The sequence below is a fragment of the Muscardinus avellanarius genome (assembly GCF_963383645.1).
Source record: "Muscardinus avellanarius genome assembly, chromosome: X".
NCBI classification, from domain to species: Eukaryota; Metazoa; Chordata; class Mammalia; order Rodentia; family Gliridae; genus Muscardinus; species Muscardinus avellanarius.
In genome coordinates, this window is record NC_137792.1 from 81,230,100 (window position 1) to 81,256,719 (window position 26,620).

The window sequence follows — 26,620 nt, forward strand, 5'->3', positions numbered from 1 at the left end:
TATTCCTAAAACTTATGGGGGGCCCCAAATAAGTTGGCTTGGTTTTATGATGTCATTTTTACTTTATTTGAAGTTAAGATCATGATTTTTTTATTGGTGGAAGATGTATTTTTTTAAACTAAGGATATATACTAGAATCAGGTAGCCTCTGGAAAATTTCTCTGCACACACATAAACAAGTAGTAAAGGCAAATGGTATTATTAGAAAAATAATTTTGATCTCACAGACTTCCTAAAAGGGTCTATGAAGTCCCTTAAGTCCCCAAACCAAATTGAGAGCACCATATTTCCTCAAATTTAAGACACCATGTACATGAAGATATAGCATTAGTTTGATAACTTTAAGTAATAGTGAGAAAATACCCCATTCAACATATGCACCAATTATAAGACACATTATCACTTTAGAAAAGTTAAAATGTGGAAGAAGTTGGAAATGTACTTCTTAAAATTGAAGAACTATGACAACTCCCACTAACCCATCAGTCTCTTGGAAACCCAAATTCCCTGACTCAAACATGTCAATGAAAACTAGTTTTTATCAGAGTCTACTTGCATGGTTTAATTACTTAAATGTTCTCATGAACTGAAACTGTTATAGTCAATGAAGCACTAATGTTTCCACAAAATAAACATTTGCCAACTGTAATATTAGATACTGGGAACACAAAAATGACTGAGTCTTCATCCTCGCCATTGAGTATTCATAGACTGGAAAGACATAGGAAGGCAAATAAGCAATTAGAGTACAGTGAAAAAGCAAGAGATCTGAGCCATAAAGCTGGAAGAGCAGCTTGAAGTACCCAAAGATGGAGCCCTGGATATTCAACAATGTTTGAGGTTAATTACTAAGTTTAAGCACTTAGTCATTTCTAAATAAAGGCCTGTCCTACAACATGGATGGAACCTTCAATGGAAGGAAATAAGCCAGGCACAGCAAGGCAAGTAGTACATGGACTCATACATGAAATCTAAAAATGTTGGTGTTATAGAAGTTCAGAATAGAATAATGGAAACCAGAGGCTGGAGAGAGTAGGAACAAGGAAAGAATGGGCAGAGTTTGCTCAATGGGTACTGGGTTATAGTTAAATAGAAGCAAGAAGTGTTCAAACCTGGTATGCTTTGTGTGTGTGTGTGTGTGTGTGTGTGTGTGTGTGTGTGTGTGTAACTGGACCCCAGAGGCTTTCTATTTCTGGGCTATCCTCCCAGACCTATTTTCTATTTTATTTGGAAACAGGGTCTCACTAAGTGGCTGAGAGCCTCACTAAGTAGCTGAGGCTGTCTTCAAACCTGTGCGATCCTCCTGTCTCAGCCTCCTAAGCACTGGGATTACAAGCGTGCGCCACCATGCCCGGCTTAAACCTGGTATGCTTTTGAGTAGTAGCAATAATGTAGTGTATACTTCAACAAGCTAGAAGAAAGTGTTTTGAAAGTTTTTACCAAAAAGAAATGGTAAATTTTTTAGGAGGTCAATATTAAGTTTAAGCTGACTTAAACAGTATACAGTATACACATGTATAAAAAACTTTATATTGTACCCCATTAATATGTATATTTTTATTTTTTATGTATCAGTTAAAAATAAAAGAAAACAAATGTAAAGGCTACCCTAGTGGACTTTGCTACATGCATCAGTCACTTTCAGATATTAATTAATTTTTATTTAATTTTTCAAACACAGGTGATATAAACAGAGATGTAAAGCTATAAATGTGTAGAATAATTTGATTATCATGGTATAGTACATAGCTCTTGTTAAAACAGAAACTTAACAGAGCTGTGTCTTAATTGTGATTAGATTCAAGTGAGAACAGCAAACCTCTTTTTTTATTGATAAAGGGAATTAAACCAAGCTATACCCTCCAACCCAATTTATTTTTATTTTGAAACAAGGTCTTACTAAATTGCAGAGGGCCTTACTAAGTTGCTGAGGCTGACCTTTAATCCATGATCCTCCTGTCTCAGCCTTCCAAGTACTGAAATTACAGGTATACACCCAGCAGAAAACCTCACCTTCACATTGATGTAGGCAAGATAACATCCAGATAAATGTATAATTCAGGACTGAGATGGCAGTTCCATAATATCATCTGGGACCCAAGCTCTATAGCTCTACTCTGCTATCCTAGCATATAACTTCCATGTTAGAGGCCAACTCATGTTTCAGGATGTCTGCTAAATCTCTCAACAGAATATTCATATTACAGAATGGACGGAAGGGCAAAAAGGGGCTCCATCCAGCTAGATCACCTCTCCTTAACCAGCCTTTAAACTCTTTTCCCATTTGCCCAAAGAATACTTGCTGAGGGTGTTTGTGTTTGCAGTGTTTACCCTGAGATAACTCTTGAATTACAAAATGTCATCACATGCAAACAAATATTAAATATTGATCATTATGTACATTTCTGTTATATTAATATTAGAAACAAATTCTGTTTAAAGATAATTCCAAGAACAGTTTGTATATTTTATTTTGCTTCAGCCTCTAAGAACCTATTCATGTGAAATTAAATTAATGCAACAATAAGCTGCACTTCTTTTTCTAAACTGGAAAACTGTTTAAAGCATCCATTTGAAAATGCAGCTGCTTCCATACTTCCTCTTCCTCCAGGTACTGCCTGCAACTTAGTCACATGGCTACAGATAATTGCAAATAAGGCTAGAATGTCTTTTATTGTAGATATCAATGTGCCTCGATATTTAAAATTAGAGTCTACTATTAAGGAGGAAAGAATAAATTAATAATGGGGAAGCCCCAGAACTAGCAATCTCTGCCACAGAAATCTTGGAAACCACAAATTTATCAATTTGTTTGGATATTGATACTTTTTGAGCTTCTGAAATTTATAAAAGAAGAGGGAAAAACATCTAGAGAGTTTGCTTTTCTGCAATTGCAAAGCACAAAAAGAGTTATGGCTCTTACTTATAAATGTGAAATTTATTAGAAGATAAAATACACCAGGACTACTTTGGGATTTTTTGGGGGGAAGGGGTTGTGCTTTGCTTCATTTTGTTTTGTTTCCTCCACTTCCAACATTTTTTAGGAATGCTGGGGTAGATGCAATTTAATCTATATCCTCTATAGTAGAGTAATTCTAAAGATGAGTCCAATTGTGGTACTTGATGAGATTGATACTAGCTATTCACTTACAATGAATAATGTTACTTAAGTATTAATTTTTCTCATTGGACAGTCATGGAGACAGACTATGTGGATGTATTTAACCAGTTTGAGAGGTCCTTCAAATTCTCCAGCAGAGATAGTAAGAATATAAGTCTGAGATAATGGGAAATAATTTACCTGTTGACAAGACCATGTAATCTTGGTGTATTTCATTTTCAAATTATTTCTGCCTTTTAAAAGCAAGATCAATAGGGGCCATCACTTTCAAAGGTATCATCGTACTTCCCAAGTGCAAAAAACAAACTTTCTCCAGACAGAATTTTTTCCTTTTTTATTTGAAGAAGCACATGTCCATGTCAAGGAAATAAGAAGGCCATTTGAAAACTGACAAAAGTGATGCTAACAATTTGGAGTTGTCAACTTTTAGAAGCAAGGGCAAAACTAACATGAATCTTGCAGAACACCTGACAGAGAACATTCAGTTCCATCATTATATCTTTCACAGGGCTATCATACTTCAGAAGAAACAATCATATACTTCCTGGATACTACTATTTAAGAGTTATCAGAGATCAAATTCAAGCAGAGTAACTTTTTAAATGAACCACAAAGCTCCAAATGTAGCAAAGAAGGGAGATTAGAAGTGTCATGTTCAGGATGGAGATACAGAAACTTTTGGAAGACAACTGTTTCTGTTGTTTTTGCACAAAATATAAGTTTACTTTTAATATTTTATTGATACGTTCTGATTTTACATCATAATGAGGTTCAAGTGATAGAAACAAAAATGTACACAGCGCTTGTTTTTTTGAGACAGTTGAACTTCAGGAAAAGAAGTTATTAGCACTTGGTAGCAATTGTAAAATGTTGTAACAATAACACTATGTTTTTTAAATGCACCTTAAATGTTTTATTTTATTTTTTTAATTTTTTATTGGTGCATTATATTCAGACATCATATTGGGGTAAAAACCTTGTGTGTATATATATGAACACATCACCAATTTAGCCTCTACCCAATTCTCACCCCATTCCCTCCCCATCCCTCCTTCCCTTGCTTGGCTTAGTGGTTGACTTCGATATGTTTAAGTACTTTGCGTGTTTTAGAGAATTTCCTTCTTCCCCCCTCCCATCACCTCATTTAGGTTGTCCTGTTTGCTCCTCTATAGGATTACCTTTTTCATCTAGAGTTCCTCCTATGACCCATTTCTCCTTACACTATGATTTTTAAGCTCTTTCAAGAAAATTAATTTCTTAAAAAGAATAGAATGGAACAGAAATAGCATATTGCTCTATGCTACTGTCAACCCTTTGTACATGCTGTAGAATAAAGAAAATAAATCTAACAAAAAAACTAATCTCCATGATGGAAGTAATCCATTCTGTCTTGATTATTGCATAACATGAGACAAATATACTTTTTTGACAGAAGAAAGGATATTGAAATAGAATGTTCTATGCTTGAAATTTTACCAAGAGTACTATTACACACGACAGGGAATCTAAGCAATAAGCTAAAATATTAGTCATGAGATCAGCTGACAAGTGTGCATGAGATAACAACATATCCTGATATAAGCTAAATATTTATTGAAGGAGGCTTAGAAATAAATATCCCTAAGGAATAGAGTAAATGAGCAAGGAGCAAATGGCTACTGACATAGGATCAGAGGATACTTTGGAAGAGCATATAATTAAACTTAGGAGTTCATAAAATAGCCAAGAAAGAGAACATTGCAATAGTCAAAAACAAACCAGTGAAAATATATGTTACATGACAAAATAAAAATTACTAGCCTCTATGGACCTCTTTCTCTGTACCAGGCACTGTCCGTGGTGTTTTATGTAGATTTTCTATCTAGTTCCTATAATAATTTTGAGAAGATATTATTTTATTCAATTTCTAAATAAGAAAAAATGAAGTCCTGGGATATTAATTTATTTGATCCAAGGTCACAGGATAGCAAATGATATAGTCAGAATGCTTGATCCAGAAGTTTTAACAGCTTGAGCTCCAAACCATTTCATTCTACTCTATCTGAGCCCTTTTCCTAGGGAGTGAGTACATAGCTTTCTTCAGATTCTCAAACATCCCTGTAAGTAAAAAAAAGTATAAGAAGCAGTATTCTATACTCCAAGCACCATGAACACAGGGACTATGTCTATTTAGAGTAGCAATCATGTGGCAGATGGTTAGTTGGAAGGATATATTAATGGATATATTTAGCTGGCCTCCAAATTGATTCTCTTGCATCTAATCTGGTTTCTTCCCAACATGTCCACAAACAGCAGCCTACATTATCTTTCTAAAGTACTAATCTTACCATGACATCTCTGTAAAGATTGTCATTGTCTCAACAGCCACAATTTAAGTCTTTTAACAATATATATATATATATATATATATATATATATATATATATATATATTTTAACTATATATATATATATATATATATATATATATATATATATATAATATATCCCTCCATGATTTGGTCCAGTCATTCTCAGCAAGTGATGTTTTGCCCTTCAGGAGACATTTGCCTATGACTAGACATTTTTGGTTGTCATAATTGGATGTTATTGACATTTAGCAATAAAGACGAGAAACACTGTTAAACATCCTACACACACACACACACACACACACACACACACACACACAGTGCCTCAGTAGTGAAACTAGGACATAATCTTTGGCAAGCATTCAGAATTTCATCTACCACTAATAGGTACCCTATTTTCTGCCTAAGAAATCTCAGACGACAGTTCTTGCTCTCCCACATAGTCTCATCCTGTTATGCTTTTGTTCATTGTTCTCTCTCTGCTGAAATTACTCCTCCCACCTTGCTTCTCAGTACCTGTGTTTCATCCTTCAAATTAAGATTACATAGCTGGACGTGGTGGTGCACATTTGTAATCCCAGTACTTGGGAGGCTGAGACAGGAGAATCACAGGTTTGTGGCCAGCTTCAGCTACTTTTGAAGCCCTCTGCAACTTAGTAAAACCCTGTTTCAAATAAAAGAATTAAAAACAGGGCTGGGGGTATATCTCAGTGGTAGAATGCCCCTGGGTACCATTCCCAGTAACACAAAAAAAGAGAAAAAATTATTACATTTCGTTCCTAGAAAGCTTGCCTAAAATGCCTCCTATGTGTTCCCATGTCGCCCTGGGTATACATCTATCATGGCACTTAAACACATATTTTTTTTCTGAAAGCATTTATTACAACAAAACATCAGAGCTGGCTGACAGTAAACTGCCACAAGCTGGTAGATTTGTCCAAGGAAAGAACTGGGGAAGCATCTCTTAAGAGGTTCCTTCCCAGCCTGTCTTCCACATGCTCCACTCTTGCCTGTAGGGAGCTCTGGCTGGCCTTGGCAGAGGAAAAATGAACAGATGGCTGAAGATGATGGAAGGTTATCAAGACCTGTGGAGAGAGAGCCCAAGGGGTGGCAGGAAAGCTTTTTCCTGTCCCTGCCTTAGTCACTCAGGCAGAGCTGCAGTGGGGGCTGGGTTTCTGGTGGACTTGGGGCTGATGATGTTGATGCTGTTGGTGACACAAGACTGTACCAGTACTAAATGTCCTGGCCCCCATGCTGGAAGAGAATGTGGTGCCCACCTGGAGGGTAGTCAGAGAAGGTGTGGGAGATCTCTGTCCACATGGTATCTTTCCACTGCTCGAAGGTCACAGGTGGGGGCTGAAAGGAGGCCAGGAAGATGTAGTCAGCTGAGGTTGGCTGTACTCAGATATGGTAGATGAAGCCACAGTTTCTTCTGGGGGCGAACCCCTGATGTTGGGTTGGTACATGTCCAGGAACTCCTACCTGCAGTCCTCAGCCTTGAGGTCCACCAGCTGGGACTTGAGGCACATGCTGTAGGATGTGACGAAGTACTTCTTGACTTGAGGGTGAGGAAAGTCTGTATCCTGCCCTCTAGGGAGGCTCTCCACCCTCCACTAGTCCTCCCTTTCCCCTGCTAGTGTAAATATGCCACGACACATCAACATGTCTTCTTCAACATTCGTATTGCACCAGAGGTTCCTATGGAGGCTGCAAAGGAAATAAAAGTTGGCCACAGGCTGGTCCCAGTCCTGGGGGATAAAGCCTTAGCATTGGTAGGCAGGCATGTGTGTGAAAAGCTTCAGCAGGATGTTCTTCGGCAGCTCATTGATGTCGACCATGGCCATGGTGTGATGGACAGGGCACATAGGGTGGCATCTTCAATGGACTGGAGCCTGAACCTCGGGGACACCTTCTGCTCTCACCCTGCCTCATTTACCAGTGACCACACAATTTTGAATGACTTATTTCTGTATCTACCTTCCAGCACTTAACTGTGAACTAAAAAAGGGCAAACCTCTATTTTATTTAACTTTATAACAGTTCCCAACACATAGTAAGTACCCACAGAGCACTGAACCAAAAGATAACAGATTTCAAAGAGAAAGACAAATGACTCAACTACTAACGAGCTATTTAACTTTCTCAGCCAAAGAGAGTAACCTTTAGGTTGATTCAAAAGGGGTCAATGAAAAGCAAGACTTGATGAGAATACAGTGAGGAATGTGATTATCCCTCTGAATTATGAGTCAAATAGCCCAAAAGGGTAAGAACACATCTTAAAATTTGGATATTAATATTTTTCAAGTGATTTTTATCAAATATATAAAGTGATAATTTATGCAAAATGCCTGACACCTAAGAGACACTCAATAAATAGTAGTTACTTTTATTAATGGTCCATGTTAGTGGTAATTTTAAAGGTGCTATGAATTAAGACCAGTTCAAAGAAAGAGGTCACCCCTATTAATATTTTAAAAGTAGGTCAATTTAGAGAAAATATTAAATCAATTATAGTACATTTGGTTTCGGAGTAAGGCAAAATTCATTGAAGTGGTATGTGGACAACTGAAGTCTGGGAATCAGTTGTAAGGAACTACATTGAATAGTTACTTCCAGCTCTAAAAGTCTGTGACTATGGAACTTTATTTATATTAATGCAGTATAATAGCCCTACTATGTGCCACACACGGGGCTGAGCACCCTGTATTACCGTATCATTTAATCTGCACAATAAATAGATAATACTCTCATTACCTCTTTTCTTTGTTACAGATGAGGAAAGCAGAGATACATAGAGAATATCCTAATTTGCCTAGGGTTGCACACTGGTGAGGGAATGAACCTGGAGTCAAATTATTCAAAGAAGCTCAAGTATTCAAATGGTAGTTCATGTCTATAGCATGGGATTAGATTGATAATTGAAGAATTTTCTATTTTAGTCTAATCAAGGGCCCATATTTATATATTGCTTTTACACATAGATTTTTCCAAATAGTATTCTGCTGTGATAAACTGCTCTATTTTAGGTCAAAATTAGTTCAATCCTTAAACCAACTGTGGAGCTGGTTGACCTGAGAGGCTGCTCCCTTCAAGGCAAATTTTCAATTAGCAAAGGAAGACAAAATGCTATCAAGTGTTGGCCTCAAGACCAAGAGCTCCTTTTTGCTCAGGATTATTTCTCAAGGAAGGTTGTTGGAGATGGGCACATTTCACCATCTAGCTTTAATGCAAATTTATCTTATATACATTTTGACATCTCAAACAACTGTTTACAAGATGGTGCAAGCACTGCAAATAAGGTCAAATGGTTTGTTCATAGGAAGAGTTTAAAGAGATTCACCCTGCTCTTCAATATCTTTCTGCTCCGAACACAAAAGGAAACATCCTCCCCCACAAAAAAAAAAAATCACTTGAGCAAATGCCAACCACTCTAAGGAATTAACCTTAACCCCATTTTAGGAGCATATAATTCTGAGGTCTCTCTGCAACTAATAGATGGTAATTCTGACTACCAGAATCAGCTCTAAGTCTTCATTCCCTACATTAGACCACATGGTACAGAAATTCCTTGAGAGTAAATATTGTGCTTCTATTATGTGAACATAAGGTACCTTGAATAATTACCTGGAAATGTGAGTATTTAATGTGCAAAGGGTATAAAAAGATAAGACAACATAAAAGAGGTGAAAAGGAGCAAGCAGCTCTTAGACTTTTGAAAAGCAGCCCTTTGACTTCTAAGTAGCCACACGTCGTTCATCCAAGCAGATTTCATAGACAAGCTGCATAGCCAAACCAAATGGGAATTAAAGGGATTGTATGTAGTTAGTATAGAAAGTGTGTCAGAAGCACAAAGGCCACTTTAGTCACAGAAAACTGCCAGAGGGTGGCTTATTTGATGAAAAAGAAAAGAAGAAAACAGACACAATATATGATGTATATTTGGAGGCAAAAAATAAACGTAGTAAACATGACACCAATAGATTGTATTGGCTGCAATGAGGTTGGGCATGTTGGAGCATTTAACAGTTATTTCCCAATCCCCCACCTTTATCTCAGAGGCAACCTTAAGACCTGAGAACAGAGACCAGAATGCACTCCTTCTCTGGCTCCTGCAGGTATATACTGTCCTCAGCCTCTACCTTGGCCTTGGATCCCAGAGTGGGGATAATTAGAATGTCATTTCTGCAAGGTTTGTTTTTCCTGGGTCAGCGACTTCAGAGTCAATCAAAATAGGAGTGTTGTACTGAAACAAATTTATTTCTCCTTTCTCAGTCAGCCTCTGCTTATTTCCTGGGGGACCACACTCCACAGGACCAGAGCACACAGACAGTTTCTGTACAAGCACGATGATATATATATATATATATATATATATATATATATATATATATATATATAATGGAGAGAGAGAGAGAGAGAGAGAGAGAGAGAGAGAGAGAGAGAGAGAGATCTAAGGCAGGAGCACACAGAAGAATCAGTGCCCTCATTAGCAGCAGGTGGCCACTCTCCCTCTCCATGGCAGGGCACTGACCTGCAAAGGCCTCAGACAGACGTGCTGAGGGACACATCACCAAAACTGCTCTGAGAGATGTTAAGGCTGGTGTTTAATATTTAGCCAATGGCCTCAGTCTGAAAGGCTCTGTAGAACATGCATAACACAAGCTGATCTTTATATCCAATTAGCACTCAAATTCCTATCTTCGAAGAGGCATATGATACTGAGGAGAGAAAGCCAGCCTATGCAGAAGTAGAGGGCAAGCAGAAATATAGGGAGCAGAATGAGGTTTGATAGGTATCTGAGAGACAATCAGAGATGGGGCAGAGAGCCCCAGATGGTACAAAAGGGAAGATTGAAGGCAACCTTTGTTTTCTTCAGGACATTGCTATTTGCCCTCCCCTCCCCAATATGAGACACAAGTAGAAGGAATGTTTATATCAGACCTCAGACCTGGCCTTCATCACTGAACACAAATAAGACCTCCTGTGGATGGGGAAGTAGTGGGCCTCAGAATGTAGTAACAGACAGCTCCTATTTTATTTTCAGACTTTCAGATTTCATTAGAAAAACAAACCCTTTCTGGGATATCTACTCAAAGCAAAAAAAAAAAAAAAAGAGTAGCTACATTACTGTTACTATTTTGTCCATGAATGGAATTTTTCTGCCTTTGTCTAGCCTAAAAGGAGAGAAAGCAAAACCAGTGAGTGGTGAGGTGGGGAATGGTACAAAACATAATTCTATGAGAAGTGCCCAGGGATGAATAATCACTATAGAGACGTCAAGGTAGGCACTGATTCAACTCCTAAAATGGAACTCAAATGGAGGCCTATTTAGTTGGCCTGTGTGGTCCCAGTACCCAGTACAAAACTTGGCACAAGGACCTTGCCACCACACACACACACATACACATACATACACACACATACACACACACACACACACACACACACACACAATCCTTTTGTTTCTATCTCTTTAACATGTCTCAAATCCATCTACTCTCCATGCCCTCCATTGTCATCCTAGTTCAGGTACCATAAACCCTTACCTGAGCCACTGTAGGAACCTCCGATCTGCCTGCCTCCATCTCACCTTCAACTCTAATATGATCTCAAGAGCAGCCAGTAATGATCAATCTAAAACTTATATATGACTATATCACACCCCTACGTAAAGCCCCTCAGTGACTTTTCCCAGACTCAAACTGGATGACTTGCTTCCATGTCCTAGTTGTCTTTTCATTGTTATGATCAAAATACCTGACAAGAACAAGTTGGATTTTCAGTTCTGGCTGTGCTGGTCCACCGAGGCCAGGCTTGTGAGGCACCGGGAGTGAGGGCTGTGGATCCCAGAGGCGAGATGAGGAACCTGGGACCATAAGAGGTGGGATGATGAGTTACCCAAGCCACACAACTAATTAAGTAGCAGAGCTGGGATTAGATTAGAACTCAGGGTTCCTGCCTCCCAAGATTGTTAAAATGAGTCTGTGGAAGCAAACCCCTAGTGACTTCTTAAAGCAAATCATTGGACAGCCAGTTGTGGAAAAATTAAATTCTGGAATGGATATCTAGGGATCTTGGCTTGCTTGGATGACTACATGAACATAGCTCTGGAGCAGACAGAAGAATAAGTATGGGGATGCATTTATCCAAGGAAACAATATGTTGTACATCAGCACGCAGAAGAGAAGGATGTGAAGACACCAAAAGAACACTTCCTCTCATAGTTGAATATGTTTTTTATAATTTTTTTCTAATTTTTGCTTCTTTTGTGATAAAGTTGTCCTCTTTTCATAATAGTTGGTGATTTTTCACTGACATGAGTAAGACAAATATATAAAATTGTGAATTTAATTGTAAAGCATTTTTCATATTTAAGTTCAGTTCTTTTCTTTTACCTCTGTGTCAGTATAAGAGTGCTAAAAAGAATTTTAAAAAATGACAAAAAAAAGAACAACTTGGAAAAGGACAGGTTTATTTAGTTCATAGTTTCAGAGACTCAGTCCATAGTCAGCAGGCTTCAAGGTAGAAATATAGTAACAGAGTATAGCAGAAGAAAGCTGCTTAGCTCATGGCAGCCAGGAAGGAGAGAGAGAGGGAGAGAGAGAGAGAGAGAGAGAGAGAGAGAGAGAGAGAGAGAGAGAGAGAGAGAAGAGAGGGAGATTGATTTAGACCAGGGACTGGTATAAACCCCATTGGCCACACCCCCAATGACCTATTTTCTCTAGTTATGCCCTCCCCACCACTACCTACTGTTACCTCCCAGTAAATACATTCATATTATTAATCCAGGCCAGGCCACAGTGGTGTGGGCCTGTAATTCCAGTACCTGAGAGGCTGAGACAAGCGGATTGTAGGCTCAAGGACAGTCTCAGCAATTTAGCAAGACCCTGTTTCAAAGTAAAAACATAAAAAGAACTGGTATTATAGCTCAGAATTAGAATACGTTAGGGCAATCCCCCATACCAAAAGGAATATTAGTTCATTAATGGATTAGTCCACTGATGATGTTAGAACCCTCATAATTCAATTATTTCACCTCTGAACATTGCTGATTGCTGAACACATGGGCCTTTGGAGGAGCAATATTCCATATCCAAACCATAACACTACATTTGCTGATTTATTAGTTTTCTAGGGCTGCCAGATATTAGTTTTCATAGTGGGTGGATTAAACCAGAAAAATTTATTTTCTCATACTTCAGGATGCTAGTAATCCAAAATCAAGGTGTTGACATATTTAGTTTCTCCTGAGGTCTCTCTTTCTTATGCAGATGACCAACTTCTTGCTGTGTCTTCATATAAGTGTTCCTCTGTGTGTGCATCTCTAGTGACTCTTCCTATTATAAAGGCATATATCCTTTTTGGATTAAGGTCACACCTTTATTACCTCAACCAATCTTAATTTACCCTTTAAAGTCAAAATATGGTCACACTGGAGGTCAGGACTTCAATACAAGAATTTTGGAAGGGCACTCTTTAGTCCATAATACCTGGTCACTGTCTACCTTCTGCTTCAAATCACATAGTATATGCTCAACCTATATAAGCATTACTGAATTATTTGCAGCAACATACATAGGCCATGCTGTCTCTGCGTTTCCACTCATGCCATTTCCTCTACCCTCAACTCTACCCCCCTCAATTTTGGTCCCATTCCTCTCCTGCTGGTCATTTCAACCCCTACTTAGGTATCCCTTTCTCTGGTATTATCCTGACTCTTGCCTCCCAATTCAGGTGAAATGTTCTCATACCCCCTCTGCTGCCTCCTCCTCATAACATGGACAGTAATTGATAATGGTTCCTTTAAGGATGCTGTTAGATCATAAGTAACTTGAGGACTAAAGCTGTATCATGGTCACTTTTTTAATCCCCAAAGTCTGACATAAGACAGTCCAGAGAAGGTACTCAAAAAATATTCAATGAAAAATCAAACCATTCTGTTTCATTGCTGAGGAAGGGGACATATGGAGTGAATCCGCCCAAGCTAAGTGAGCAGTATATATAACCTAGGATTCCAGATCAACAGCTCATGAACTCTGCCTGACTAATCCATAAAACAGATGTTATATCTATGCTAATGGCAGGTCCTTTCCAAAAGGCTTCTAACGGAATAAAGTCTGGTTTCTCTAGTGTTCTGTTTTCTCAAATTCTTTATGACTTTTTCATCTGCTGGATGATGACAAAGATGTGTATTGTCACAATTCAGAAGCCCTAGAGCAGTGGTCTTCTGAACCTTCTAGAAGGTAGACGACTTGTTTAAAAGCAGATGACTGGATTCTCATTCCCAGGAGATCTGAGTTCATATGTTTATGGTAGAACCTGAGAATCCGAATTTCTAAGAAATTCCCAAGTAATGTTATTGCTACTGATCTAGAGACTATACTCTGAAAAACACTGCTCTAGAGAATCCTTCTAGAATTACTGAAAATTTTGCATATATCATAAATGGGAGAAATGATAAGTATGTTTATCAGAATACATGATTAACCATCCCCCTCCACTGCTGGACAATAATGATGTTGGTGAAATTCCTAAGAGAGGTGGAAACAATAAGCTAATGTTTCTTTGAAGGTAAAATGGCCCCTGGAAAGACATGGTAACCTAATGGTGCTTGTTCTCTTCTTTGTGCAGGTGCGATTAGAGTGGCCAACAGACCTTGCAGTCAATCCCATGGACAATTCACTGTATGTCTTGGATAACAACATTGTGCTGCAAATTTCTGAGAACAGGCGCGTGCGGATCATTGCCGGGCGCCCCATTCACTGCCAGGTGCCAGGCATCGATCATTTCTTGGTCAGCAAGGTTGCAATTCACTCTACTCTGGAGTCAGCTAGGGCCATCAGCGTCTCGCACAGTGGGCTGCTCTTCATAGCTGAAACAGACGAGAGGAAAGTAAACCGCATTCAGCAAGTGACCACCAATGGGGAGATCTCCATTATCGCTGGTGCCCCCACCGACTGTGACTGCAAAATTGATCCCAACTGTGACTGTTTTTCAGGTATGACCTTTTCAGCAATTCATCTGCTCCCCTTCTCTGTTTTTAAAAGAAAAATATGCATCAGAAAATTCAAAAGGAAAACAAGTGTTCCTTGTAAACATCAGTGTGAGCTAATAAAGAAAGTAATGTCTTGGGGGTCAAATCACCTAGTTTTTCTGACAAGTGACCTCAGGAATGCTACAAAACCTCTTTGGCAACTCATTTCCCTTATTTGTTAAACAAAGATGAAAGCTTATCTGAATCATATCATCTTGCTGTTCTGAAGATAAACTAGTATAATATAATATTTAGACTCTTTAAAAGTTAAGATCATTACACCAATGTATGCTCATGATATTATTTTTACTTTAGAGAAAGGGAAAAGAGAAAACCTCTACATTTACTGATTTATCTAAGGGGAAAATATTTCTCCTAAGTGACTGGTTTCCAGATTAAAAGCATGTGCTATTTGAGACTCAGAGGAACCAAGAACAGACTACCTCAGGGAGAGCGGGAACAAAACTAAATCTGACAATGGAGGGTTCTCAGGGCATCAGTCTACTATGTCCTTTGTTTTTTAAAAATCTAAAACTCTCTCCATAACTAATAGTTCCCTTTACTTTTAATTGAAATGGGGAGAGAAAAGAGCCTTTTCCCTGAAACATGGAGTGGATATTTCAGATAGCAAGCAGATCTCTAAATGTCAACAAATGCATTTATTGCTGAGATATAGAAACCCCTCCGTGGTACATGCAGCCCTATTAAACTACTCATCCAGGCCCAAATGGTCCTCCTAAATTTTGCCTTTTGTAAGGCCAGGGGAATAAGGATCCAGCAATTTAGTCAATAGGACTTTTGATCAATATTTCCAATGTTTTACTAGACAACAAATTTTATAGATGTTTTGTTAATTTGTATCTGTCATTCAAGGCAGATCTAATGTTTATTCCAGTCATCAAATTTGATGTTCTGAATCATTGTCACACTTACAAACTTGGTGTGCTTTAACAGTGAGACAATGAGAATTAATAGAAGAAAGGGCATCTAGGCATGGTAGGACTGGAAAATTCTGAAACAGAACCTACAAGCATTGACTGGCCTAATTAATTCTCATGGATTTCCAGCCAAATTTTGTGTAGCTATCATTATTTGCTGTTCTAATATTTTGCTATACAATAGATTCTGAACAGCAGGGTTGCGGATTTCAAAAGATTGTTGTAACTCAGATAATTACATCTTACTGTTCATCTTTAGTGATACTGACTCAAGAATTACAATTTTTTTGGAATAACAGGTTTTAAAATCATCAAGGGGGGTATGGAGAGAATGTTGGGTTAATGATTATTTCCTTGATGCAGAGTGCTTTCTGTCTATAGTATGTTCATATACATACTTGGGATGCCAATTATTAAAATTAGGGACTTTCTCCTACAGGTGATGGTGGCTATGCCAAAGATGCAAAGATGAAAGCCCCTTCTTCCTTAGCAGTGTCACCTGATGGTACCCTCTATGTGGCCGACCTTGGGAATGTTCGAATTCGTACCATCAGCAAGAACCAGGCTCACCTGAATGACCTAAACCTTTACGAGATTGCCTCACCTGCTGATCAGGAACTCTATCAGTTCACAGTCAATGGAACCCACCTGCACACCCTAAACTTGATAACAAGAGACTATGTGTATAACTTCACCTACAATTCTGAAGGTGATTTGGGTGCCATTACCAGCAGCAATGGCAATTCCGTGCATATTCGCCGTGATGCAGGTGGGATGCCCCTTTGGCTTGTGGTGCCTGGCGGGCAGGTGTACTGGCTGACCATAAGCAGTAATGGAGTCTTAAAAAGAGTATCAGCCCAAGGTTATAATCTGGCCTTGATGACTTATCCAGGAAACACAGGACTTCTAGCCACAAAAAGTAATGAAAATGGATGGACAACTGTTTATGAGTAAGTTCTTAATGCACAATAGAGTGTTAGTTTTTTTATTTGAAATTGTAGTACATTCTGGAAATGGCTTAGTAATTGCTGGATGCTGAATTCTGTTTTGTCCTAACAATCACAGTAAAATAAATATCCAAGTAGAATTTTTTACCTAACTCTTAGGGTTTGAACCCATTTTTCCAGAACAGTATGTGGAGCATAATAATGAAAGCATAGACTGAATGAAAGAGAAATCAAATGTGCTACTACAGGATATAGGAATGAGGTAGAGGTCTATGTACTCAAAAACTTTACAGCATGCCTAGGAAGACAAGGTAAAATTTTATTTAAGTAACAAAACTAGGGGATAGTTCTAAAGCCATAAAGAAGCAATGTAATTCAACAAGTATTTATTGATCCCTGTTGAGTTTAATGAATTAAGACATGCATGTGTGCTCAGCCCAGCCCACCTCGGTATAAGCTGTTATGGGAGTTAAGAGAGAAATTAGAATGTAAGAATGCACACTGAAAAGCAAGTATAAAATTATGTGGAGCAGATGCTAAATAGCAGCTTCATTCCATTGGCTGTTTCTTTGAAATGTGGAGCCAAATACTCCTACATAGACTTGGGATTCTTTGGTGTCCCTGCATAGGTCAAAGAATCCGGGATACACTGGCATTTACAGACTAGATCTGTGATCACTTTGTTTAACTTGGAACTAACACAGTGCATGTCTGACAATAAGCTACTATGTATTATGGCATAAAAATACAGACCATTGTTTTTGCCTTTTAAAGCATGGACAACCTTATTTGCAAGTCAGTTTATTTAGCAAATTAGTCTCCTAGCACTCAGGAAGTATTTTCCCCACAAAGGAATTTGCTGAATTTTCACTTAGTGAGGGTGATCCATGGAATTTGAACCAAGAGACTAGAAGGGCATTAAGATTGAAGACTGGGAGAAGTGGAAATATTAAGTGTGAGAGTTTCCAAGTATGACTACTCTTGTGACTTTGTAGAGAATATGTCCAGTCACATGAAAGCTTCCTGAGTAAAGTAAAAAAACAATTGGCCTTCAAGTTCTGGATTATTTCCCCCAAGAAATGTCACTTATACAAAAGAGCTAAACAACCATTCTAGTTAAAAAAAAGTATTCAGTTTTTTCTATTGCAAGTCTTCCTTTTTTAAAATAATTCTTTTATATCTTCATAAGAGTGATAAAGCCAGGCGTGGTGGTGCACACTTGTAATCCCAGCATTTGGGAGGCTGAGACAAGAGGATCGCAGTTTGAGGACAGCCTCAGCTACTTAGGCCCTCAGCAACTCAGTGAGATCCTGTTTCAAAAATAAAGTATAAAAAATAGGGCCGGGGGTGTCGCTCAGAAGTAGAATGCCACTGGGTTCCATCCCTAGTGCCATAAAAAAAGAAAAAATAATAGTGATAAAAGCTACTGTACACTAAAGGCTTACTAAGTGCTAAATACTGAGCTAGGGGATTAACATACACTATTTTATTTGACTCCCATAATAACAATATGGGATATGTTCTCGTAATATGTTAATTTTTATGGATGAGGAAACTAAGTCACAAAATAGTTAACCTGTCCTGATTCACACAGATATTCAGAATTCAACCCCAATAGAAGCCGATATTTTAACATTTATTACCCTTAAGAAAGTTTCTAATGAGAAACTATTGCAGCTGAATTCAGTGCCCCAACAAAACAATGGCTGAACTATTGACTAATTTTCAAAATAACCAGTTAAACTATTCATTTATTTATTCAGCAAATATTTCCTGAGCACTTACTCTGTGCCACACAGTGTTCTGTGTTCTAGGGATATATCCATGAACAAAACAGTTAAAAACCTTCATGGAGCTTGCTTTGTACTGGTGGGAGACAACTAAGATGTATAGAGCTTCAGATATATAGAGAAAAATAGTAGGGTGAGGAAGATCAAGTATATAGGGAAAATGGAGTTTTTATTTCAGATTGAATAGAAAGGACAGCCTCACAAGAAGGTAATATTTAAGCAATGACCTACAGAGGTGAGAGAGTAAGTCAAGTGGTACAGCTATCTAGCAAAAAAGGGGGTATTCCAGACATAAAATTTCAGAAACTTTCCTGCAGCAAGAACAAGCCTGGTGTGTTCAAGGAATAGAAAAGTAGTATTTTGTGCCTGGAGTTGAATGATTGAGAGTAGCAGAGAGATTAATTCAATTAAGTGGCCAGAGCTACTTCCTATATTCCCTTGTAGGGCCACTATAAAGACTTCACCTTTCACCCTAAGAGATGTAGCCACTGGGAAGTTTTGAGTAAAGGCGTGGTATAATCTGACTTACCATTTTTTCAGATTCATTCTGAAATGAAAACAGACTGTGTAATGAAACACAAGAACCTAATCGGGAGGTGAGGGTATTTTTGCAATAATACAAGCAAAAGATGATGACTTGGACTACAGTGGGGGTGGTAGGAAAGTTACAATTCAAATACATTATGACATTACAGCTATTAGGACTTATTAAAAGCCAATCATTTTTTCACTTAATAGATATGGGGTTTGTGATAAAGAGAAATAAAAGACAACCCCAAAATTTTTGACCTAAGCAACTGGATATTGGAGTTCCTATATCCTAGATAAGATATGTTTCCCAGAAAAGAAGGAGTGCATTATGGTGAAGAATTTTGAAGTGAAATATCAGGGTTTCAGTTTGGGATATACACAATTTAGTTAGACATATATGTGAAAATATCAAGCAATTGTGTAGGTGAGTATAGAATTGTGAAGAGAGGCTAAAGAGTGACTTTTGGGATCCACTAGTGTTTAAATTGTATTTAGACTGATATAGAATGAGAACTCCATGAAAGTGAGTATGGACAAGGAAGAAAAGATACCTGCAGACTGATTCTGGAGTAAGCACTTTAATATTTAGAGCTGGAGATATGAAGAGGAAACAAAAAAGAGAGAGAGACTGAAAAGGAAAGGCCAATGAAGTAGAAGGAAAACTAGGAGAGTGGATGTACTGAAAGCCAATATCTTAGTCTATCTGTGCTATTATAATGAAATAACTCAAACAGGATAATTTACAAACAATAGGAACTGATTTCTCACCTTTATGGAGGCTGGAAGTTCAAGACCAAGGTGCCAGTAATCAGTGTCTTGTGAGGGTTGCTTTTTCCTTCTAAGAAGGCACCTCTTACTATATCTTCATGTGCAGAATGGGAGAGGGGGATCAAAATAGTTCCTTCCAGCCCTTTTATAAGTCCTCTAATTTCATTAATGATCTTAGTCCCCATGGCAACCTCTTAATACTGTCATATTGGCAATTAAGTTTCAACATATAAATTTGAGGGACATACTCAGATGCTCTTAGCAGGTAAAACAGGTGATTCAATAAGGAAAGTGATAAATTGTCAGATGCCTTTGATAAGTTAGATGGGAATGAGAACTGACCATTCAATTTTGCACTATGAAGATTATTGTTTACCTGAAGAAGAGCAGGTGTTGTGACACAGTGAGGGATTGCAGCCTGAGTACAACAGGCTTGAGAGAGAGTAGATACACAAATGTTCATAGTATCATTATTCATAATAGTCAAGAAGCACAAATAATCAGGTGTATATCAAGTGATGAGTGGCCAAACAAAATGTAGCCTGTTCATACCATGAAATAGTATTCCATAATGAGAGATGGAGTTTTGTTATGTGCTACAACATGTATGAACCTCAAAAACACTGTGGTAAGTGAAAGAAACTAGACACAAAGGGACAAATATCATATGATTCAATTTATTTTAAATATCCAGAAAAGGAAAATTCATAAAGATCAAAAATAGATTAGTAGTTGCCAAGAGTTGGAAATTAGAGTGAAACTATGGGGAGTCACTGTTACATACAGGGTTTCTTTGAGGGGTGAAGGAAATGTTCTAATAGTGGTGGTGATATTTTCTTAATATAGTCTATGTGCTGAAAGTCACTGAATTGTACCCTTTGAAATGGTAATTTTTATGGTATGAATTATATTTCAATAATCATTAAAAGAGAGTGACTAGGAAGAAAGACAACAGAGGAACAATTATGAGGATCTTAGCTGTAAAGAGAAGCAGATAATTTAAAGCTGGTGGGAAGTAAACAGAAGAAAATTTTAAATGAGAGAAATACATTTGTTTACTAATGAAAATGAGAGAAAACATTGGTGATACCAGATAGAAAAAAAGGATGTTATTTTCAGATCACATGTGTGCCTGTTTTCACTGGTAGCCAATTGCTGCGGGCACTGAGTTGTTGGTAAGCCGAATTCTCACAGTGAGTGGAGCCCAGACCCATTGTCAGGACTTGGCCAGCACTGAGTGAAAAAGGTATTAATTAATATCACTGTTGAATAATCAATCTTGAACCACTAAAAGATGAGAAGTACAGGGGTCCAAATGGAAGTAAGAATGGGATTTTCTGGCCACAGAGATATTAACAGTCATTTTATGTGTTTATACTTTTATTTATGCATTATAATCTCACATAATAATATAGTTCATAGTAGCAGTCATTTTTAAAATGAGTAAATGGAGGCCCAGATTTCACAGTGTTACTTGGCTAGAAGCAAAGTAGGGTCTTTGAGGTTCTGTCCCAGTGCTTTTCCTACTACTACCACACTACCTTCCAGAAAAATAAGGAACATTTGGGATTAAAATAGTAATCATGCAATGTCTGGAGAGTTAGAAGAGTGTAGCAGAAGAAAATTATAGAAGCACCGTGAGATTTAAAACTTAGACTGAGTAAACATTTGTTCCTTCTCCCACCTTCTTAACTCTAGCCAGAATTATGCTAAAATGCTCATGGACAAATTGCTTCTATTGAGAGAAAAAGTTACCTCTTCCTCCTGAAGCAATCCTTTCTTGTGCTGACAGCAGTTCCTAACACAGCCCCTACCAGTTGTCTGTACATAGAAGGAATGATTAACTTCTCAACCTTTATAATGTCACTAATTCTTCTTAAAGTCTTCTCTGTACAAATGTTTCACTTATTTCCTCTGATAATTTAGCCCGTACTGAGCACTCCATGCTTTTATTTGTCTTTCTGCAGTTGGGGAACACAGATTTGGACTACTGTCATATTCAGGGTCAGAGCAAGGCTAAGGTCAATAGAAGATTGCAAGGCCACAAATATCAAGCCCTCCAAAAAAAGCTTGAGTATTTTTCTGAGGTGAGGTGAGAGGAAGGCTTCTTTCTGTAATCAGAGGGGCAAATTGTTTGCCATATTTGAAATAGAAATTCTGTTCTAAGATGAAAGTGAGAGAAAGAGAAAGAGAAGCAAAATTTGGCAAAATAGAGAACTACTAAGCAGAGGTAGCTAAACCATTCAACTTTTGATTTTCTGCAGCCATTAAGAGGAGAAATGACACAGATTACCCTGAACAGTATATAATCCAAATGGAACTTAAAATGCATGTTGTGTGGTGATAGCATTGTAGGCTTTTATTGTAGTATGATGTGTAAATAGTTTGTTGATTTTCATAACTTTGTTTCACTTGGAACAACATCAAAATTGCACACCCCAATTATTAGTAATTGATTACTCACTTCCCAAAAATATCCTGAGTACTGGGGGAAGCTGACCACATAGAAATTACTAACAAGGAGGTGATTGTCAAGTCAAGAATCCTGGCACAGGGAGCCAGGCCTGTTCTGGCCTGAGGGGCTAGTGGGCTCCTTTTTGTAATTCCCTGCCTAGTTGAGATCCAACAGAAGGCCCAACAATTCACACAACAAACAAGCCTTTTTCCCCCACAATTCTACAAAAGTAGCTATGAGGACTTTGCTTATTTCCCTGGCAAACGCTTCTGCTATGCTATTTGGAAAAGGTCCTAAGTTAAGGTCAGAGCACCAGTTGTGTCACTACTGCTGGTCAAGGCAGAATTGACAGTCGCTCAGGTCCCTTGGCATTTGAGGTAGACCTCCAATTTGACCAATTTGCATGATCTCTTGATGGGGCTGGGAGTCTGACTCAGTGGTCTAGTACTTGTTCATCATGTTTGAGACACTAGGTTCCATCCTAAGCACCACAATAAAGAAAGAAATATCTCTTGATCCTTTGTGTTCTGCATGCTCTCTTTTTTTAGACTTAGTACATCACTTCCTTACACACACACACACACACACACACACACACACACACAAAGCCACCCACTGACAAGTTAGATAAGCTGTCATATTTTGAGTGCCTTTTTAGATGAGTGTATTACAAATGCTCAGTTTCATCAAATATGGCTAATGAGAAGAGAGGCAAGGTAAATAAACCATGTCTCTGGGTGAGATATTTGCCTGGGGATAGGATGTTATTCCCATGTAGAAATGCTTATATAATGGTCAATATAAACAAAGGAAATATTTTCAATTCCTTCTATAATCCTAGAATACAAAGGAAACTGAGGCAACACAGGCCTCCAGGCAGGTACACAATTTTAATTAAGCAAGAATATAGAATTGTCGAGTCTTCCTTCTGGCCTCAAGAGATAGAGACTCAATACTTTTGCTCTGACACTACATTTTTGTGCTTTATATTCTTAATAAGAATCAGGAATGAAGCAAACAATTGACATTCGTAATGCTAGGGAGAACTGAAATAAAGATAGGTTGCAAACAGAAGAAACAGAGGCTACTGGCAGGAAAAAGCTTTCATAGGCTGCTAAGGGAGCTTAGATGCACCCCACAGGACATCTATATAAACTGAGTATGGCCTCCAAACACCACTGTAGATGGTTCTATCTGTGGCTCTCATATCCACCCCATCTTTTCCATTCACATTGGCAGCCATCTATTTATTCTCCTTCAGCAAGCATAAGTAGTGAGAATCTTCTCTGTGCCAGAGAAACAAAAATGAATAAGACACTGTCCTCTCCCTTAAAATATGTGCTAATTTACAGCCTAATGAGGAAGACAAGTCCCCATGATAGGCAATCACAACACATTTGATCAAGGCAAAAGTCCACCATCTTTTCTTACACAAACTGAGGCCACAGCTTTTTAAGTATCTCTGCCCTACATCTCCCCTTCTACCAGTCATGCCACCAAAGGACTGCTCAAATCATCCTATCCTCCCCTTGAAAACATTTTCTATGCCTCTCCATTGACTATAAGCTGCATGCTCACATCCAGAGTCTGGTATGCCAGTTCCTTCATGCTCTGGTCCCAGTATGCCTCTCCAGATATACCTCCCACTACCCTCCTAGAAAAACCTTCTACTCCAGTAATGTGATTCTCCTGATAGACATCTCACCCATCTGTATGTACATCATCTGTTTTCATTGTATCCCTTCCCTCTCCAGTCTCTACCTATCTGCCAGAATTCAAGATATACCTTCTCCTGTTGGTACTCCAACTAAACTCTGAATTTCATTCAGAGTGCACTATGTAGCACAAGACTGATATCTACTGAAAAAAGGAAAAATGAATACAGAAGGGCATTATGGACTTGGAAATGAATCATAGGAAGCCCAATGAAATTCTTGGTGTGAAAAAATGAGAATCTGGTATTTCCTAAAGAAAGCCTAGTAGGTTAAGCTGTTTTGGAAATAAAAATAAATTGTGGTGCTGAGGATGGAATCTATTCTTCATGTTTCCTTTAAAAATAAGCAATAAATTTTCTTCTACAAACTGTAATATTTTCTTAAAATCAAAGGTGGAGAAGCTTCTAGGTTCTGCTCTGCTCTGGCTTCAGTTATTCTCAACAAAAAGAAAAAGAAATGCTATAATTTTTATGAGAAAATACCAGACCAGATGAGATGATGCATGCCTGTAATCCCAGTACCTGAAAGGCTGAGACAGGAACATCATGAGTTTGAGGCCAGCTTCAGCAACTTAGCAAGGCCTTCAGTGACTTAGTGAGACCTTATTTCAAAACAGACAATAAAAAGGGCTGGGGATGTAGCTTAGAGGTACAATGCCCTCTATCAATCCCCTGTACCAAAAAAGAAATAAAATATCAGACCAAGTATATTTTAATAATGTATAAATATGATTCTTTCCAATTAAACTATATGCTTCTCAAAGACAGAAATGAATTATGAATTTCTTTAACAAATATTTTTGTTGTTCCACTGGGACACACATACACACATGCACAAAAACATACATAATCAGGAGGAGACTGGAGGATCCTGGTTTGCAGACAGCCTCAGCTACTTAGCAAGGCCTTTGCAACTCAGTGAGACCCTGTTTAAAAAAATAAAAGTACTAAAAAGTATAACTATGGGTATAGCTTGGAGGTAAAATGCCCCTGTGTTCCATTCCATAAAATCAGTCTAAGAGGTAACAATTCAATGGCAAAACTCAACTTACTAAAACCCACTTCTGATGACCACAAAGATGACAGTTATAGCCTGATGGCACAATCAACTGGCCTGAATTGGCTGGCCTGTTTAGGTGAACCAGCTACACCCTGCCTGGGAGTTGCTGCCATGTTGTAGCCTGAGGAGATGAGTTGGAGTATATTGGTTTCTACTCTCTGTACCGAAGGCTGCAGGCGCCCAAGGGCATTTAAGATATTTTGATTCAATTTGTTTCTTTAACATTCAGTCTGGGGCGGGGGGGGGGGGGCATGGAGTCTCAAGCAAGCCATAGGAAATCAAAGACTCCCTTTCTTTTTAATCCACTTTTAGTAGTCATTCCAAAGCTGTAAGAATTATCCACTGATACATACATATATCACTATTTCTTTTTAAATGACCCCATGGAAGAGAACCAGGCCTGTATGTTTAGATTCAGGGCCATATAAATGAATGATTACATGAGAGATGCCACACTACAGACAGCATCAAATGCAACTGCTTTGACTGTAGCTCCAGAATTTGGGGTCCTTGAGTGCATTGGAAGGTGGTGTGCTTTGTTTATGATAAAGTTACAGTCAAATGTATGCTTTGAAATAAAGATGCCTATCTGGCCACAGAAAGAAAATGAGGCAATATAACTTTCTAGATACTCATAAATTTGAAAGACCTGTATGAAATGTTACCTTATTCCCAATCCATTGCTTTTTTCACCAGAACACAACCAGGCAGCAGCCTCCTAGCTAAATCTGGGCAATTACAATCTTCTCCAGGTCTCTTTTTTTTTTTTAAATTTTATTTTATTGGTGCACTGTATTCATACATCATAGTGGGATACAAACTTTTGTAGACATACATGCACACATCGCCCAGTCAGCCCCCACCCGATCCCCACCCCATTCCCTCCCCATCCCTCCTTCCCATGCTTGGCTTAGTGGTTGACATCTAGTATTATAGCAATTTATCCAAAATTAAAAATGTTAATCTCACATAACAGTTTCATTTGTCTGATACCAAGCTTTTGATAACTTAAAGATAACATTTCAATATTTCTTTTTGCTTTCTTTCTTACCAGAGCATATTTTTTTCTGTTTTTTTAGGTGAAACTATCATATATTCATATATTTATTTTTCAGAAAAAAAATCTATCCTAATATGGAATATGAATTCTAGATACCCAAAACGATCTTGAAAAAGAACAAAACTAGCAGATATATATTTTCTGATTTCAATCCATATAAAGCTACAATAATTGAAACAGTGTAATACTGTTCTAAAGGCAGATATATAAACCATTGTAGTTAAATACAAGCCTAGAGCTAAATTCTTCCCTATATTGTCAAGTTATTTTTGACAAGGTTTCCACGAACATTTGGTGGTGGAAATAATAATCTTTTAACTAAATATTGTTGAAAAATAATAATTACATGGAAAATAATAAAATTGGACCCTTACCTAATCCCACATACAAGTATTAACTCAAAATAGATAAAAGACCTAAATATAAATCTTAAGACTATAAACTTTTAGAAGAAAATCTGGGTCATAAAACCTCACAACATTGATATTGGCAGTGATTTCTTGGTTATGATTTCAATGGCACAGGCAACAGAAGAATATACAAACTCCCTAAAAAAAATATTGTATATCAAAAGACAATGTAAACAGAGTTAAAAGTTACTAATAGAATTGGATAAAATATTTCCAAATGCTATATCTGAAGGATCGGAGAAGAGGATCCCCACGCCACATAATTGTCAAAATGACCAATGTGGAAGCCAAGCAGAGAATCTTAAAGGCAACAAAAACAAAGGGCCAAGTGACATTCAGAGGCAAACCGATTAGAATCACTCCAGACTTCCCAAACCAAGTCATGAGAGCCATAAGGGCTTGGAGTAACATATTCCAAACTCTGAAAGAAAACAACTTCCAG

General features: G+C 37.9%; 1 protein-coding gene and 2 pseudogenes across 5 annotated transcripts in view; 2 read left to right on the forward strand and 1 right to left on the reverse strand.

Moving 5' to 3' along the window:
* The window catches only part of TENM1 (teneurin transmembrane protein 1), a gene marked incomplete at both ends in the record, with an annotated part of 892,332 nt that overhangs the window by 805,448 nt on the left and 60,264 nt on the right, over positions 1–26,620 (forward strand). For all 3 annotated transcript variants that reach the window (XM_080719098.1, XM_080719100.1, XM_080719099.1), the window contains 2 exons: positions 14,103–14,469; positions 15,883–16,393. In XM_080719098.1, coding sequence (XP_080575224.1) covers positions 14,103–14,469; positions 15,883–16,393 — 878 coding nt within the window. The remainder of the gene's footprint in view (positions 1–14,102; positions 14,470–15,882; positions 16,394–26,620) is intronic.
* Positions 6,705–7,315, reverse strand: LOC308279416 (F-box only protein 6-like; annotated as a pseudogene). The gene has a single exon. The product of its transcript is annotated as an F-box only protein 6-like (transcript).
* Positions 11,448–11,666, forward strand: LOC308279133 (U6 snRNA-associated Sm-like protein LSm6; annotated as a pseudogene). Its single transcript has one exon. The product of its transcript is annotated as a U6 snRNA-associated Sm-like protein LSm6 (transcript).